Source organism: Ochotona princeps, chromosome 30 (genome assembly GCF_030435755.1).
Source record: "Ochotona princeps isolate mOchPri1 chromosome 30, mOchPri1.hap1, whole genome shotgun sequence".
Lineage (NCBI taxonomy): Eukaryota > Metazoa > Chordata > Mammalia > Lagomorpha > Ochotonidae > Ochotona > Ochotona princeps.
The window spans coordinates 19187084-19205767 of record NC_080861.1 but is presented as its reverse complement, the minus strand read 5'-3'; the positions used below and the strand labels follow the sequence as shown (position 1 = coordinate 19205767).

The window sequence follows — 18684 nt, the reverse complement described above, 5'->3', positions numbered from 1 at the left end:
ACACAGCCTAACATACTTCCTTCCTAATCATCTTTCTTGTGACTGCTCACTGGAGAAAGTTGCATCTTTCAAACCCAGCCTGTTTCGTTGAGGTTTAAATGTTTTTTCCAGTTATTATGAAATAAATCTGAAAACTGTATGCTCAAACAGCTATTCAGAGGGCAATGCATTTGGGCAGGTGGCTGTGCAACAACGAAGAGAACAGGAAACCGCACCAAGTGGCCACGCAGCACAGACGCTAACACTGGGCTGGCACCGGATGATCAGCATGGCACCTGTGCAAGAATGACACACGAATTCCTGACATAGGCCACATTTGAGTGGAGCCGGGGGTGGGGGATTGTAACATGAAAAATAAATAAAAAGGAAAGCAGAGTGAATGAGCTAAATGGCTAGGCTAGAGGAAAAGGTAGAACATTTGATCTAAATGTCCGCTTCAGTCATGGTGAATTTTAAAAGCAGAAGCGCACAGAGCCAGAAATTCGCCATCTAATTAAGCAAGGAAACAGAATTTTGGATGAGGAACAGATCTTCCGAGAAGGTGTCACAAGTCTAACCCACCCACTGCTTTCCCAGGTGAGGACTCCAGTCCCTGACAGAGCAAGGGTTCCCCAACACCACTGGCCAAGGGGCCCAGAGCAGGGCCGGTCTGTCCCCATACACTGTGCCACACTATCCTACTTCCTAAAATACCTTTAAGCTTTGTTCTTTGTCCTTCAGAAGCCACTTCCAATTGGGGAATGAATGGGTAAACAAGATGGAACACAGACAAGGAAATAGTATTCAGTCTTACAACGGAAGGAAACATTGACACCTGCTACAACCCAGATATCACGCACAGCCAGTGCCCAGGCATCTCCTGCCGTCTGCCTCGATTTTTGGATGAAGGGAGTAAAGATGGTAAAACTCAGAGACAGAAAGTAAGACTTCCCTGGGGTGTCCAGGGAAGGAAGGTGACTATTGATTGGGTATAGAATTCAGGTTTGGGGTGATAGAAAATCAGAAAATGTTCTGGGAAAAAATTGGCAGACGATGCTGGTAAAGGTTGCACAACGCAAGTGTAGTTAACTCCACAGAGCTCTATCCCTAGCACAGTTAGCAAGGTCAATGTAACGCTATACATCTTTTACAATCGTAAAACGCATCTTAAGAGGCCAGCACTGTGGTTCAGTTGTTGCTGGCAGCAAGTGCATCCCATATTGGAGACGTAGCTGCCACCCACATGGGAGCCCATATGGAGTTCCTGAATCCTGGCTTTAGCCGGGCTCCAGAGGTTGTGGACAATTGGGAAGTGAACCAGTGAACAGAGTGTGTGTGTGTGTGTGTGTGTGCATGCGAGAGAGATTGTGTGTGATACAATCCTTAAAAAATTCCTTCCAGGCCTGATGTGATAGTCTAGTGGCTAAAGTCCTTGCCTTGAACACACCAGGATCCCATGTGGGCACCAATTCATGCCCCGGCTGCTCCACCTCCTTTCCAACTCCCTGCTTTTGGCCTGGGAAAGCAGTCAAGGATGGACCAAAGCCTTGGGACCCTGCACCATGTGGGAGATCCTGGCTCCTGGCTTCGGATCAGCTCAGTTCTGCCTGTTGCAGCCACTTCAGGAGTGAACCAGCAGACAGGAGATCTTTCTCTGTATCCCTTCCTCTCTCTGTATATCTGCCTTTCCACTGAAATAAACAAATCTTTTTTAAAATTTCCTCCCACCCACAATCTAACAACCCATCTTGCCGACTCTGTTTCAGATATGAAAGCAAGCCATGCTGCAGGCAGACGGCATCCTTATATTTCATATTCTATACACGCTGTCAGTCTGTCCTTCCTAAATAAACAAAGTGACCTGAGACACAGGAAAGCCACTTTTCAGCAAAAACTCCAGTTCAGATTTGGGTAGAATTCAATATTGTAACAAAACTGGTGTGAAAACCTGGACAAACTGCTTTTGAGAAATTAAAACCACATGTCTGGAGTAGGGACAGACCTGGGACATAGAATAGACCAACCTCTTGGCTACAGCTGATTGACCAAGGGGCCAGGTCTACCCCTGGACACGCGAGGGCCTGTCCGTATTGTGGGTAAAGCTTTAACCTGGTTTTAAAAGCCTATACTGAAATGGCCCCCAAAATTCTAACATTAAAAACAGGGTATTTTTCTCTGTGTTGGGTACACCCCAGTAATCACAGAAAATTCCAACGGAATAGTCAATTACCCAGAAAGCTACTCTGAACCTGAGGCCCGCCAACCTCACTCCTGCCTAGCAGGCGGGTGACCTTCACCCACATCCAGGGCTCCAGTTGTTTTCATTCAAACAAGAGGAATGAGGATGCTTGCCCTGACATGATGCAATTACTCAGGAAGGCCTTTGATGTGAAGTACCTAGCACAGCACTGAGAGGTGCTCTGTTAGGGTACCCTGAGTCTGTTCGTTCTTAAAGAGATACACATCACACAGACACAGCATTTCAGAAGAGGACGTGATTAAGGAACACATCAGAACAGCAAACAGCATTAAGTCATTGGCAATTCTACACAATGCATGGAATCATGCAGGCAACATAGAATACAGTTTGGCTCAATTCTTTGCTTCCAAAAGGAAGGCTCCATGCGGCTCCTAGTGCCCAGGGGAGACCCCACCAGCAGTCACCCCCTCTTCTCCTCCTTCCACACTGTCCCCCACCCCCGGCTGTCTCCTTGGCCACTCTCCCTCTGTCCCCCAGCCAGGACCTCCAGAACCACATCCTCTTTGTAAAGTGCTGTGTTTTACTCAAGTGAGATAATGTTTATGAAAGCTCTTTGGAAACCATAAAGTCCTATGCAAATGTGGATGTTTTTATTTAATAAAATGTTATGAGGTCTATTCGTGAATCTTTAAACAGATCATCTTGGCCTCTGAAGGTTCTCTCCAAAGCAAACACACAACACAACAAAACCTCTATTGCTTTTCATTTGGAAATGGACCTAGATTGATTTTTATCCCCTGTGGAGCCCGAGTCTTCAACATTACAAGGGGAAAACATATCTGCACATTTGAATGATACCTTGAAATGATCACTGTTAGAAGACATGCAAAATACATGGGAAAGAAAAAGCCAGCCATTCCTCGATAATAACACCAAGGGTACAGAAATCACTGGAAACTGATGCAGCAATTTTAAAGCACAGTAAAATCAAATCAAGTCATGCCTGGACAATTCCAAGCTGGAGAACTTTTAAACATAGCAGGAATTAAACTTTAGATCATGTTCCCAAAAAGGGAAGGCAAGTTTCCCATGCAAATAAATGATGTAAATAGGACCTTCAAAGATATTCAAGAAATTATCTTTTAAGGAGCTCTTAAAATACATCTTAATAATATTTGGTTTTCTACCCTCCATTATCTATTACTAAAACAGGATGTGTTAGTCACATTACGGGAATGTTTAGGAATGCTATTACCAGAAAGTTAATTAGAAAATTCACATTTGGGGTCAGTGCTGTGGCTTGGAGGGTTAAGCCACTGGCCACAACACTAACAGCCCATATTAGAGCGCAGTTTCCAGTCCTGGATACTTGGCTTCTGATCCAGCTCACTGCTAAGGAGCTTGGGAAGGTAGCAGAAGATGGTTCCTAGAGCTTGGATCCCTGCCACCCACAATGGAGACCCAGAAGCAGTCCCAGGCTCCTGGCTTTGGACTGGCTCAGCCCCAGCTGTTGAGGTCATCTGGGCTGTGAACCAGCGGTGGATGATCTTTCCATGTCATAAATAAATAGGGGATTGTTGAAAAACTCCCATTTATTGGGTACACACTCCGAGCTGCCTACTATGTCGACACTTTCTGCTCCTGATGACAAACACTTCTTAGGAAGGGCTTACTCTGCTCCTCTTAAAGATGAAGGTCATCAACACAGGAAGCAGGAAAGAGCAGGTGCAGAGGCGCGTTCTGGTTAGGTCTGCAGTACCAGGTGGGTACTTCTCGCTGCATTTCTTCATCAGCGCTTCCTCTTAAGTGTTTTTACTTCCTTAACAAGCTGCTCCCAAGTTACCCTACACTCCAGAGTTCTTTCTGTCACAATCCAAGGAGGACTCACTGCCTACTGCTCAGCCAGGCTCAGGCACGAAGGACAAAAGCCACCTCTGTCCTGGGCATTCATGCCCACACAAACCCAGCTGTCGGGAGTCCTCCACTGCCCTGGTGTGGCCAGTAGTGGGAACCAAGGTTTAATGGTACATGATTTTCAATTTACAAACAACCCAGTCGTGTCTCTGAAGCTCTCTTTCTCCACGCTCTGAGCTGTGAGTGATGCTCGCATCAGATGCACAGTGAGATGGGTTGTGTGACTGAAAGGTGTGCTCTGCCCGCCCACCTCCTATTATCCCCACCCCCATCCTCTCCTCATTTCCTGGTTCCAACAGGAAATTCTGGTAGCCTTCCCCACCCAGTTAGAGACAGGAAGCACCTGAGCTGCCCTGACCCAGCTGTCGCTCCCACATTCTCATTCATATATATACATATATATACATATATATAATTCATATGATTTATATATATATATACATACATATATGTGTATATATATATGGCTGTTTAAGAATTCCAAAGGTGTGGTTGGCAAGGTGCTCACAGTTTTTATCCATCCCAGCCAAGCTTGCTGACAGGTGAGCACCCCAGCCCTGGAGCATCCCCTCACCATGGAGACCCCAAGGAGACTCCAAGCGCAGAATGGGTGTTCCTTCCGCACATGCACACCTGAGCTTTCTCACCAGTTGCTCAGGGTAGCTCAGAGAGAGGTAAGATGCAGAGGCATCTTACAACATCTGTCCCACAGCGGGTCCCAGTGAGTTCCCAGTCCCAGGGAGAAAGACCACTGCTGAGGCCACACCTCGCTTGACCCCTCCCACAGGCTCTCCACCATGCTCCGGAAGTGCATCCAGGGACAACAGTGGCACAAAAATCGCTGGAACTGATGCAGCGATTTTACAACTCTCCCCTGCTCCATACATCCTGGCTCCACAGGTTGAACTATCAACTATAATAACTCCTTAATGCAACCTTGTCCTGGCGTCCAATGGGATTCCTCAGGAAGAGGCCCCCTGCTAGTGCACGCGAAAGGGGACAATTTTCTCCCCACACAGCAAGCCCACCCTCAGGAAGCCCCTTGCTTCCTCTCTGCTGCCCCCTGTAGGTGGGGAACTTCTTAGCAACGGTGACTATGTCACCGGGGTTATGTCTACCTGGTGCCCAAGAGACACCAGAGTACTTTAGACTCTCCTGGTGCAAAACGATGAAATCTATGCCTACAAGGGGGTCTTCATAAGTTCATGGGGAGGTGGGCCTTGCTGCAGTTATGAAACCACCACAATAGACTCTTTGCAGCCCTTATCAAGCTCCAAGTCTGCTCTCCAAGCCAGCTTCCTGCTCCTGGATATCCTGGGAGGCAGCTTTGATGGCTCAAGTACATAAATGCCTGCAGGAAGGCCCAAACTAAGCTCCTGGCTTCAACCTGGCCCAGTCCTAGCTCCTACAGGCATTTGACCAGTGAGCCAAAGGATGGAACTATCTCCCCCGACACTCTGTCGCACTAACTTTCCATTACATTTTTGAAAAACGAAATATTAGAAGAGGCATAGAAAATGTGTGGTATAAAAAAACATGCATGCCTTTTCAAAATTTTTGCACCAAAATGAATTTTTTGAGAAGCAGCGAGAGGAATGTGTGTACAAGTGTGTCTGTCCACAGAGGGAAGGGAACAAACTACCAGCAGGTGAGGCCACAACCACTTTGCTCATCTCCTTGCTGGCTGCATTGGATCACTGTAAAGTTAGGGTGCAATCAGAACAAAGAGGCCTGAGGGCCCCCGCCCCCTCCGTGCCCCCTCTCTGGAATGGCCACCACTACCCACAGAACTGGGTTCCTGACACCAGCCCTGTGCCACTGGCTCTGTTCACATAATCACCACAGCCAACATTAGCACTTACAATGGGCCAGGGGGGAGCCGATCCGTGTTGGGCTCTGGCCACGGGTTCAGTTCAAAGTTCTGCTCCATGCACCTGCTCTCTGGAGCCCCTGAGCTGCAATGGGCACATTGCACGGCCAGAAGCCACCGAGAAGGACCTGAGTTAGACCTCAGCACAGCAGGGCTGACGCTGCATGAAGAGCACCCCATACGGGCAGCTGGCCCTGACCTACTCACACTCACATTTGAGATTTCAGCTCCCTTTCTTGCCTTCCAAGGGCCGCCGACCACCGTGCATTGAACTCTCGTTTGAATACACAAACTAACAAAAATCACTGCTCACCATCGAGGCACAGGGATGGAGATGTCAACTCCGAGCTCTCTCACTGAATGAGTGACTCTCAGCAACACACATCCCGAAAAAGCTCTCGCCCAGCTCTGCCTGGTGAGAGCCACAAAGCCCCTTCTGCTCCCATCTGTCCATAGCTCCCCCCGTCACCCCAGATGCCACAATATGAGGCACACAGAAGGGCACTGCCAGTCCCCAGCAGCTGCCAGCGCCCGTGAGCTACACAAACCCCACTTCTGCATCAAGCGCTGGCCCCTGCTATAGCTCCCCAGGGAAGAACCAATACAAATCCAACAGCGATACTACCTTGGGTGCACCACCCTTCCCCACCTGCTCTACGCCCAGAGGCTTCCCAGGCCTAAGTCAAGGCAGGACAGGATGTGGGGTGGGAATGAAGAGAGCCCAAGCTCCACGCTCCAGAGGGAGGGGTGGTTTCCACTCTGGCCTCCACCAAGGCCCACAGGGACTGTGTCTCAGTCACCCACATCCTTCATGGGATCCCCCTCCTTCCCTTTCCCACTTCCTCCCTGCCCCATGGGTATCTTCCCGAAAAACTTCTAACCTAAGCTCTTGGAACCAAATGCACAGGAAAACCAAATCTGCTTTGCTGGAGTTGGGTGATGATGGTGAAATGAGAAGATAGAGTTGCCAGACTGCAACACTGGACCACTATGGATTCCACACGGGGTCAATAAAGGTCATTTAACAGCACAAGCCACAGCCAGGACCGGAAGCACGAGCACTAGACAGGAGCACCTTCTGCCGAGCCCGTCCTTTGCTTTCCAATGCCTACGGGGTATGCAGCGAGGTCACAGAGGAGAGCTATGTGTCCCCATGGCAACTGGAGGTCAAGCTAGGGGTCAGTAAGCCTCATCACCCTATGGCTACTAGATGACAGGTTTGGGTTCAGTGAGTCGGGCCACCCTGTGGCTACTGCAGGCCTAGTTTGGGGTCAGTGATCATGGCCATCCAATGTGCCACTCCCCCCCCACTGGCATGGGGAACCACCCTTGCTTCAGCCCCATGAACTACCCCTGTGTCGGCCCAGGTCTTTTCCCGTCTCTTCCTGCGGAAAAGGTTAGAGTGAGTCAGACATGAACCTTGGGAACCCACTCTCCTTTCCTCTCCATCAAGCACACACAGCTGTTATCTCTCAGATGTGTGCATTAAGGCAAAACTACACCCGACTTCAAAGCTGTTTTGCACCAAGCTACGGAGCCTCCTCCCCACACTCCAGAGAGCGCCCTCGTACTATCCTCTGTTTTGACAATGGGGGTGGTTTTCTGCTGACTGAAACAACATGGAGATACAGAAAGCCCACAGTCGGATTTCCCCACACGGCCCAGCCAGAGCTGATCAAATGCTGATAGACAGAACAAAGCAAGCCACAGGAAGAGGCTTGTGCCGCTGGCAGGGATTCTGCCACGGGGTCACGGCACACAGTACCCTGCTCAATCCACCCGAGGCCCCAGGAAAAATGCAGTGTCCAAACAGCAGTGCTCAGAGTGCACTCCAGGGGCCGCATGTGAAGCCAGGGAGGCTGAGGCAACGTGGACATGGGACAGTGGTCATTCTGTCCAAACTAACTGGGGTGGGCGTAAGCAATTAAAAATGAACAGTCCTGTCCTTAGACAGGGAGCTGCCTGGAGCCGTGGAGATCACTCTGGCCAACCCCAGGACAGTCAGGCAAGGAAATGCTGCTGCAAAGAGGAGAAGTGTGTTTCCTAGAGCCACTAGGCATCCAGAGTGGCAGGAGACCTGCAGCCTCAAGCTCAATACATTGTACTTTAAGACTTCAGAAAGCTTGGCAGGGCCCCTGACCACTGGGGCAGGCTCAGGTAAAGTTGGAAAAGGCCTGGATCCACTACCGCATTTGTGCCTGCTCTCGGCTCAACAGAGTCTGGGAGGGACGTCAGAAGGCCATCCAGATGTGGGCAGTGCTACCCACTCTTGGCACTTGGGAAGCTGGGGGAGTAGGGAACATGCAGGTGGTGATGTAGGGAGGATGTGAGGCAGGTAGGGGGTGACGGCCCCTCCATCCAGACTCACCTTCATAGCACGGGATTAGCGACCTGCCTCTGCCCTGCAGGTTGGAGGGGATGATGTAGCAGAAGCCGTGGGGCAAGATGTGGTCTGATTCATAGTAGATGTTCTTCCAGCGGTGGGCACAGGCCTAAAGGAACAAAGGAATGCAAGGTAGGAAAGTCAGACCTGCAAGCCACAATACCAGACTCAAACCAGTGCTCCCATCTGGGATGCTGGTGTCACAGGCAACAGCCTAACTCACTGTCCCACAAGGCCAGACCCTGACAGTTCCTTATTTACTTTATTATTTTATTTTCTGGAAGTAACTTGATAGATAGCAAACATCACAATCTCAAGGAGTGCCTGACTTGAGCTTTGCAAATGCACAGACTCATATCTTCAAACCCCTAGCAAGACGCATTTCCTTCCCACTCAAAGTGGCCAACTTCCCCATGCCTGACAGGGAGAGCCCTGAGAAGAGGCCACCCTGGGGTGGGCAAGAGTTTAGTACCAGTCAGGGCAGGGCAGACCTCTCCTCCCGAGGGGCCAAACTCTGCAGGAAGTACCACAAGGCCCACGGCAGCCTGGATAAGACCTGGTTCTGCCCTGTGTCCCAGACAACAAGAAGGACAGGCACCCTTGTCCTATATGTGTCTGCACGTCCACCAGTCATCACTGTGGAGAGGGGAGCCAACTGGCTTGGCCTCTGCCTCCTCCGAGTATGCCCACTCACTGCTGCTCCCAGTGCCCTGGGCAGGCCAACTGGCCAACCTCAACTGCTTTCCCAGGACACAAGCAAGGAACTGGATGGGAAGTGGGGCGGCTGGGACTTGAACCTACACCCATATGGGATTCCAGTGCATGCATGGCAAAGACTTTAGCCATCAGGCTACTGCACCTGTTTTGATTTTGTTTTTGTTTTTTAAGAATTTTTATTGATTTACTCGAGAGTCAAAGCTACAGAGAGGAATGACAGAGAATCTTCCATCTGCTTGTTCACTCCTGAAATGGCCCCAACAGCCAGGGTTGTGGCAGGCTGAAGCCAGAGCCCAGAGCTTCCACTGGGTCTCCCACATGGGTGGCAGGGCCCCAAGCATTGTCTTCGGCTGCTTTTACCAGCAGCATTAGCAGGGAGTTGGATTAGAAGCAGAGCAGCTGGGACTTAAATATCCCTGCTCTTCATCCTGAAGGCCGGCAGCCACCAGGGCCCCTCACAAGGCCCCTCAGGAACCCCAGAGGCCAAAGGGGACAGCACACTTGTCAGTGGATGCAAACACGAGCTCCCTCAGGGAGGGGACAGCAACCTTTGGTCTGAATTGCTTCAGAAAACCTGCCCCCAGGTCCAGGGAATGGAACCTACGAAAACTCAGCTTCACAACAGCCCCAAGACAGAGTACCCAAGACAGAGCAGCCAGCACCAGTCTCCTCTCTCGGTCTCGTTCTCTCGGAACTAAACCTTCCCAGGAAAGTCAAAGGCAGCAAATGTGTAAGAAGTCACAACAGGAACTATCCCAGAGCTGTGACCAGGGAAGGGCCTGGTGGGGACATATGAGAAGGCCGACCAAGCCATACAGCTGCTCCTGCTTAATCACTTTGGGGCTAGAGTAAAAGAAAAGAAATTACAAGGAAGATGAAAAAATATGACACAATCAAAACTTTAGCAATAGCCGTAACAAAGGCCTCTTTGGTTGCACTTGAGGCCAAGGGCAAAAGCATCCTCCATGTGCCTTCTGCACAATAGCCAGTACCATCCCGGATTCCTGAGCCCCGGCCTCCCCAACCCAGGGCATGGCTCAAGTAGCTGACATGGAGAAACAAATTCATCTGCATTGCTGATGTGTGTAGCACAGCTCTAAGCTGGTGAGAGCCTCCAAGTCAAGCCCTTCTGGTTCCTGGTTTTTCCCTCAGAACACCCAATGGGTCAGACACATCACGTATGCTTCAGAAGCCAGACAAATGACTAATTAACAATAACATACTGAGAGTGAGTGGTTAGCCCAGCAATTCAGATGCCCGTGGCTCCCAAAGGACCTGCCTGCAATTCCTGACTCCACTCCCTAAGCCAGCTTCCTGCTGATTAAATCCTAAGCCATGGCTCAACTCACTGGGTCCCTGCAGCTCATACGCGAAGACCTGCATGGGGATCCAAGCTCCTGGCTTTGGACTGGCCCAACCAGGCAGGAAGTGAGCCAGTGGGTAGAAGCATACTCTCAAATAGAAAATAACAAAAAACATTCCATTAAGCATTCTATTGCACAGGAATGTGTGGGAATGCACTTTTGAAACACATACTACAGATTACTCTCAAAAGAATTCTGAATGAAAAACAGACTTACACAAGCGAGCACACACACTGTGTGATGCCACTGATACGAACTTTCAGGGAAAACTTTCAGGAAAATCATGATGGCAACACGAACTACGACATGGGCCTCCTCTAGTATAAGGAGGTGACTGGGGAGGGGCCAAAAAGAACTGGGATGCTGGAAATATGGGTGTACGCAGGTGTGCACAGCTGTCAAAATACACACTGTAATCTGAAGATCTGTGTATCTGATATAAATTATTCCTTGACACAAAGAAGGCAAAAACATGCATGCGACACATGAGATGCACAAAGCATGTATCACTTGTCACGGTTCAGCAGTCATATCCCAGTGCCCTGGGAAGGCATGAGCATGTGTCAGATTTTAAGTGGAGGTGCACCTAAGCAGTGCCAAAGCCACACTGTTCCCCTGCCATTGAGTGTTCCTACAGGTCCTGGTCATCGGTTCTCAGAGCACCACCCCACCCCGCGCACCCCAGGGCCTTACCAACACGTGCCCATCAGCCTTGGGCTGTCGGGCCAGGCTCACGCCCATCCACTCCTCATCCCGGTCTTCCCGACACGTCTTCCCACAGGATGTGCCTCGATTCTTTCCTGGAGGGAGAAGAGGAGAGTCAGGCATAGGTGGATAAAGGATGCTCACTGCTTTGCCAAGGATGACCCACTGCCCCCAATGGCTGCCACAAGACATCAATCACTCTGCCACCGACTGCACCATGTGTGTTTTGGAGCAAGACTTCCTCTGAGAAGGGTGTACGCTCTATTGCAGTTCCTCCATTTGCAAGGTTCCAGGGACAGGCAGCTCCCAGCCAGACTTTGAACTGCACCAGAGAACACCACAGACACCTGTCTTTTTCTGCTACAAAGAACTAACACAAATCTTTGCTTTAGAAACAACCACTAAGGGACTGGCACTGTGGCATAGTGGGCAAAGCTGCCGCCTGCAACACCAGCATCCCTTGGGGGGCTGGTGTGAATCCCAGCTGCTCCACTCTCAGTCCAGCTCCCTGCCAATGTGCCTGGAAAAACAGCAGAACATGGCCCAAGTGTTTGGCCCCTGCTACTCATGTGGGAGACACAATGACGCTCCCAGCTCTTGGCTTTAACTTGGCTCAGCGCTGGCCTGGGTGGCCACTTACACAGTGAACCAACAGTAGAAGGCCTCTCTCTCTTTCTCTCAAACTCTTAACTTTTAGATAAATTAATCTTAGGAAAAAAATTATTAGGGCCCATTGGTATAGCACAGCATGTTAAGCCACCATCTGTGACAGTGCAGAGTCTGGGCTCATCTGCTTCTGATGCAGCTCCATGTCAGTAATGTGTTGAGAAAGCAGCGAAAGACGGCCCAAGTGCCAGGTCCCTACTACCCATGCGAGTGATCTGGGTGAAGCTCTTGGCTCCTGACTCCTGGCTTTGCCTGGTCCAGCTCCGGGCACTGTTGCCATATGGGGAGTGAACCAGCAAATGGAACAGCGCTCACTCACTCGCTCTCTTAATTCTGCCTTCCAATAAATAAACAGACCTGCTCTTAAAATAGTCACTAAAAGATTTACATGTGCAAGGACTCAGGAGGAAGCAAGGACTTGAAGTGACAACAGTAAAAAACAGCCCCTGTTCACTGAGTAGCTACTATGGCCAAAGCACAGTCCCCCATTAGCTGCCTCTCCCCCATTAGCCAGTCCCTGCTCAGTGGGTAATCTCAACCTGGACTTCACGGGAGGTTGCGGGACATTCTGGATATGTCTCAGCTGCACTCTGAACCTGGGCTGACTCACCAGAAGGTACTTTCCCCCAGACCAAAGTGAAACCCTTCACCTGATCGTGTGGTCCCCTATTTACAATACAAAAACTAACATCTATTTTAATGGTCTTTCCCCACCGTGCAAAAAATAAGGCCCCAACGCCTCCCCCTAGTTAGCCCAGACTACCTGGCCAACCTCCTCTGCTCCTTGCCCCCCGCCCACTGCTGGCTATTCTGCCTTCCCAGTGGAAACCACTGCTTGGATGCTCCACTTTCTGGGCCTGCTGGGCTAACTACTAGGCATCTTTCCAGGCCTGTAGCAAGGTCCCCAGACAGGCCTTGCAATCTAGATCACATCAAATACCTGGCTTCCCTCTGGCCTGTTCCCACTCAATTATCTGCCTGAATATCTCTCTTGCCCACTCAAGTGTCAAGGTCCAGGATAACAGGTTCCTAATGTGTTTATTCACAGCTACACCCCAGTGCTTCATAAACTAATGTCAGAGGGAGCATGGCAGGGATGGACAGGTGGATGGATGGGCACAGAAATGAGCAGGATCAGGCCACTCTGAGAAGCAAAGGAGTGATGTGTGAGGACAGAAGCCACTGCCACTTGGACAGCACTGAGCACCCACCTCGAGCCATGTCCAGTTCAGTGCATCTCCGGTCAGGGTTGGTGTGGACTCGACACTTGAACACAGCCCCAGGGGACTTCACTGCAGTGCTGTATTTGGAATCTGCCTTCGGTGCACCCACAAGGACCCTGCACATCAAAAGGAAAGAATTATCTGTGACAACCGAGCACAAGGGAATAGGAGGCAAGTCATTAAATCCTCACCCAACCATGGACAGGCCAGGTGAATATTTGCCAGGAGGCGGCAAGGGGTCCTCCACGGAACCTGTTAGATCATCTGCAAGTACATTCAAAGTTCCAAACCTGGTTGGGAAAACATACAACCTATCACAGATTCCACTCCAGAATCTGTAAAGGACTCCTAACAAATCAATAAGAAAAAGCCAAAACTAATAGAATAATGAGCCAAAAACTTAAGTACTTTGAGAAGGAAGGTGACCAAAGGGCCAACACATCCATGAGAAAGTACTCAAGTGCATCAGTGATCTGAGAAATCCAAACGGATACCACTTCACAGGGACTCCAAAACTTAAAAGACTGGGAATGCCAAGTGCTGCCAAGGAGGCAGGGTATAGCTCATCCACCGCTCTTAAGAGTATAAACTGTCAAAACCACTTTGGAAAGCTGTGCAGTGCTTTCTAATAAAGCTACACACATACATACCTACCTACCCATGGCCCAGTAATTCCATTTCTAGGAATACAGCCACCAGAAACACACAGATATTTACCAGGAAATATACACAACTGCTCACAGCTGAATCAATTAAAAGCCAAAAACAAAAAGAAACCCCAAGGCCTATCAGTGGTAGAGTAGATAAGTGGGATATAGCGATACAATAGAACTCCACAGTAAGCACACTAGAACTCCACAGCAAATAACAAATTTCTACAGTAACACTTCAGAACCCTAGAATAGCCCAATGGAACCCTATGGTAACAACAACAGAATTCTATAGCAACAAAGTAAATCTTTGCAGAAACCCTATAGAACCCTATAATAATACAACAGAATCCTTTAGTAACACAACAGAACTCTATAGCAACATAACAAACCTCTAGAGTAACAACACAGAATCCTATAATAACCTAATATAACCTTAGAGTAACACAGCAGAACTCTATACGGTGAACACCAGTCGCCTTTAATCACACAGACAGACCTCACAAAGAGAAAACTATGCTATCTGGTCCATTCATCTAAAGTAACAGGTGTTAATGGCCTGTACCATAAGTACGGCTGGGAAGAGCAGGAAGCGTAACAAGGGAGAACCAGCCTCAGAGGGCTAAGGAGGGGCCATCTTTCAACCTGAGCGGTGCTTCTCCGAATCTGCGCTAATCCACTGAACCACCTGATAAGAGCACTTCGCTGGATATGTGCTTCACTTCCATGCACACAGGAAATCTAGGGGCTAGTGTTGTGGGTTGAGCAGCCACTCACATTCTATATTGTGGTACCAGTATTTGTCACAGCTGCTCTATTTCCAATCCATCTTCCTGCTATTGCGCCTGGCCTGGAAAAATGGCAGCTGACCGACACATGACATGCATGAGAGACCCAGATGGAGTCTCTGGCTCCTGACCTCCACCTAGCCCAAACCTGGCTGCTGGGATGATTTAGGAAGTCAGTCAGAGAATGGAATCAATCCCTGTGTCACTATGCCTTCCGAATAAATCAATCTCAAGAGGAAATTTGGAGGCACCAAGTATCTTCTGCTTCCCACTTCCCTTCTAATCATCACACCCCACCAGACGACACGCGCAATGTGTGCATTTATGAGAAAACAGGAAATTCACAGCAGCACCACAGCACAAGCAACATCCATCCCCACGCAGAAATGGAGCTAGAGCTGGTCTTGGGACAAGGATGAAGCTCTGCCTCATGTATCTGCCCCACCCCGAGCAGGTGCCTTCCCTGGCCACAGGGCAAGAGCCAGACATGCCAAGAAGGCTTTGGGCCCGAAGGGATGCGGAGTACAGGGGATGAGGGGGGAGGTGATGGCAGCAGGGTCCCTTCCAGATGCTTCAAGAACTCTCCAGCCCTACACCGTTTCTGGAAAGCCATCAAGCAAAGATCTACAGCAGAGAACACACAGCAACACTAATCAGGCAGGGTCTGTGCTGAGACAGGAGCCAAGTGGAAAGGTCTGGTACAAGGAGACTTTAAACAAAATCCACATGGAGGTTCCAAGAGAAAAATTCCAAACCACTGCCCAATGAGCACACGGGCTGCTCCCCGTCCCAAGCAGCCTAGATGGGAGATGGAATTCACTCCATAAGGGAATGTAATACATTGCAAGAACAGACCATTTCCCATGGGTCCTAGAACAGGACACCTTTTCCACGATACTTTCAATCCAGCTCCCCTGTTCGGGTGCCTAGCATGGCAGCTAAGGATGGCCTCAGTGCTCGGGCCCCTGTCCTCATGTGGGTGACCTGGAGGAAGCTCCTGGCTTTTGCCTGGCCCAGCCTTGGCCAATAGAGTAAACTAGAAGATAGATCTCTCCTGTCTCTCCTCTTCTCTCTCTCTTTCTCTCTCTCCCCAATTCTTTCAAATAAAGAAATCTTTGTAAGAAATCCCCCCACTGTCCCTGAGCTCAACTTCTCAAACCCTCTGTGGAAACAAAGCATCCAGGAAAGTCAGGCCTTCTGTGAGGACCCCTTCCCAGAGCATCCTTGGGGGCACTGCTACAATCTAATTATGTGACCTCAAGAATCCACGTGCTGAAACATTATTCCCCAAACTCCCATGTTAATGAGATTTGCACGTGGGGCCTTTGGGAGCTTATCAGAAAATGATGAATTCACAAGGCTGGAGCCTCCATGCTGGAGAAACCTGAGCTAGCGGTTGGCTCCGTCTTGCATGTGAAACCCTCCCCATGTTGTGATGCAGGAAGGGGGCCCTGCCCAGGACCAAGCAGAGACCAGCACCTATGCTTGGCGAAGACTATGTGGCACTCAATTGCAATGACACTAAGATGTCTTGGTAGGATACTCTTCTGGAGTATGACAGGAGCCACGCCCCCATTAGAGGACACACATACACACATACACACACACACACACACACACAGAGGCTGCCCTGCAGCTCCCCCATAATGTCCAGGGCAGTTCTTTGCAGATTCCTGCTGGGTAGCTCAAACCCTCAGCCTCACCATGGTGGGCACAGCTGCACCGCTGCCAAGCAGACGCAGGGCTGGCACCCACAACCCCTTGGCAATCTCAGTAACAGACTTCCCAACAGACCACATGGCCCCACTCTCCCACAGGGGGTGGTCTGCTGGCCTTTGGCTGCTCTACCCAAAAGCATGGTGGCACAACAATACCCCAGGGAGGAGAGATAGCCACATTTGGAAGCCCAGATTTCGCCCATGTGGGGCTGAGCTACAAAACTGGTCAGATTGCTTTTTACCATGTTCTAGTACTATCACACAACTACTTGCCCTGACAGCAAGAATCTATTCATTTGGAGCTATGCTGAACAGACTGCCCTTGAAATGCTTGACTCCTCCAATCCATCCCCAGTGAAGGACGCTGTATCACTTCTGTTGATTAACTCAGGATTCTGGACTTCTCATCAGGCCACCAGCAGGCACATGAAGCATGCAGGTATCAGGCTAGGTTCATTATGGGCAGAATCTAATTTAGTTTCCTCAGCAATCCTATCAAAGACGACCAATATTATCCCCACTTAGGGGAGCAGGTGGGCAGAAGTGGTTATGGGACTTGTCCCAGCCCACAGTTCATCTTAAAAGCCTCAGCTGAGCCATGCCCTGTAGTAGTGCCCTTGGTCAATGCACCTCTAAAGCCAGAAAAGAGAGGAAATCCAGAGGATCCCAGAGCCCACTGTCTGTCCCAGTGCCAGTGGCTCACACCTGCGACCTTGCCTGAGGAATCCCAACTGCAGTTCTGTGGAATCCTGACTTGGAAGCTGCCCCTCACCCAAGCACAGACTGAGGTCTTGGATATAAAGGAAGCCTTTTTGCCCCTCCTCGGAGCTCAAGTGATCCAAGGTGTCAGTTTCAATCACCTGCCTGCTTTTCCAAAACATGGACATAGCTGGCCTGGGGCATGTGGGCCCATCCGTGCATCTGCCAGGGAAGTCACACCCCCAAGAGTTTGATTCCTTGCATCAGGCAACCCTAACAGGCAGCCCCTTTGTGTATTCTACAATCAGGGGTTGAGTTCACTGCTGGACTGTGACAGAGCTGGGGTGGAATTCAGGGTGTCTGTGTCCCAAGGCATGCACCCCACCACTACCACCACCACATCCAAACTCAGGCTCGCCACAAGGGCTCTGTTCTGATGCCCACCCTTGCTGCCTTCCTGGTGCTAAATCTCTCTCCCAACCTGAGGACAATCTGTGGGTCAAGTCCCAGCAGAACAGGTAGCAAAGCAGCGCTGAACCACAGCTGCCTTGGTGGGGAAGAGTGGGGACTGACAGCATCTTAAACGGCTCCCTCCTTCCCCCACAAATGCCACCACAGCCATTCCACAGGGCAAAATTACAGCCCAACCGAGGACAGCAACAGGGGATGACAACCTTGAAACCCCTGAGGTTTGCTTTGTGCATTTCCTCCAAAGCCAGGGCTGCCCCCAGGCACTCACATCTTGGTTACCCACGGTGACGTCAACCCCTGTGTGTCCACCGTGGGGAAACCCCGGGACTTGCTTCCCCATTTGGTAGAAACCAGCCAAGACTCGCACACAGGAGGGCCACCCTAGCCACACCAAGCCCTTCACTCCCAGAGGGACGAACATTTACCCCATGGAGCTGGAGACCCCGAACAGCTTAAAAACTCTTATTCTTACATTAGGTATTTAAGCAGTGGATCTTTCCTAAGGGGTTTCAAGTCACAGTTACACCTGCAATGCAGGATCCTAGGTAATGAAACATAAGAAACATGGGCAGTAACAAAGGGTTCAAACTCCACCTCTGTCACAAACTCTGTGACCTCGGATAAGGTTCTTCATATGTTCTCCAAAATCCAGGGGTGACCAGGATGCTGTCCCATCCAACAGTAGATTACAAAAGTGGCCACCACCTCAACCCTGTGTGTATCCCTGCCCTCCCTCTCCAGCTCCTATCAAGAGGTGCAGGTTTCCGGCCGCTCCTCTTGGTGTGTGCTGGCTCTGTAACTTTAACCAATTGAATGGGAAAGAAAAGAGTTTGGCTTCCAAGGCTTCAAGAGATTACAACTGCTCCTGACTGTCCTTTTGATACCCTCCCCAGCCACCATGGGCACAGCCCAGGTGAGCTGGGATGAGCCAGCCTACACCCACCAGCCAACCCAGAAGTTGACCACATGGTGAGGCCCAGTTGGATACAAAAGAACCACTTGATTGAGCCTACCTTAAACTGCCAACCACAGGATCGCACACTGACAAATGGGGGTTGGTTGAAGCAACAAACTTTAGGGCTGCTTCGTAGAGACCTTATGGTAACAGATCCAACACCAGATGGATCCTATACACCAAGTCACCAAAAGAGGGCGTGCCTCTTCTGAAAGGAACTGGGCCATCACCCACCACTTGGCTCCTGAAACCAGAGCAATCACCCATCCTGCAGCAGAGAACAATGGCCAGGGCTTCTCTGGCTACCTCATCTCCTTTCCATCCCTCAAAGGAATCTCATCATGAACCAGGTTCACCAACTTGTACTTAGGGCCCTGTTTTG

General features: G+C 50.1%; 1 protein-coding gene across 1 annotated transcript in view; it reads right to left on the bottom strand.

Moving 5' to 3' along the window:
• Positions 1-18684, bottom strand: part of ITGA9 (integrin subunit alpha 9) — a 238213-nt gene that overhangs the window by 209205 nt on the left and 10324 nt on the right. The window contains exons 2-4 of the mRNA XM_058657132.1: positions 13010-13137; positions 11121-11227; positions 8332-8455 (exon numbers count right to left, since the gene is read on the bottom strand). Of these exons, the coding sequence (XP_058513115.1) occupies positions 8332-8455; positions 11121-11227; positions 13010-13137 (359 nt within the window). The remainder of the gene's footprint in view (positions 1-8331; positions 8456-11120; positions 11228-13009; positions 13138-18684) is intronic.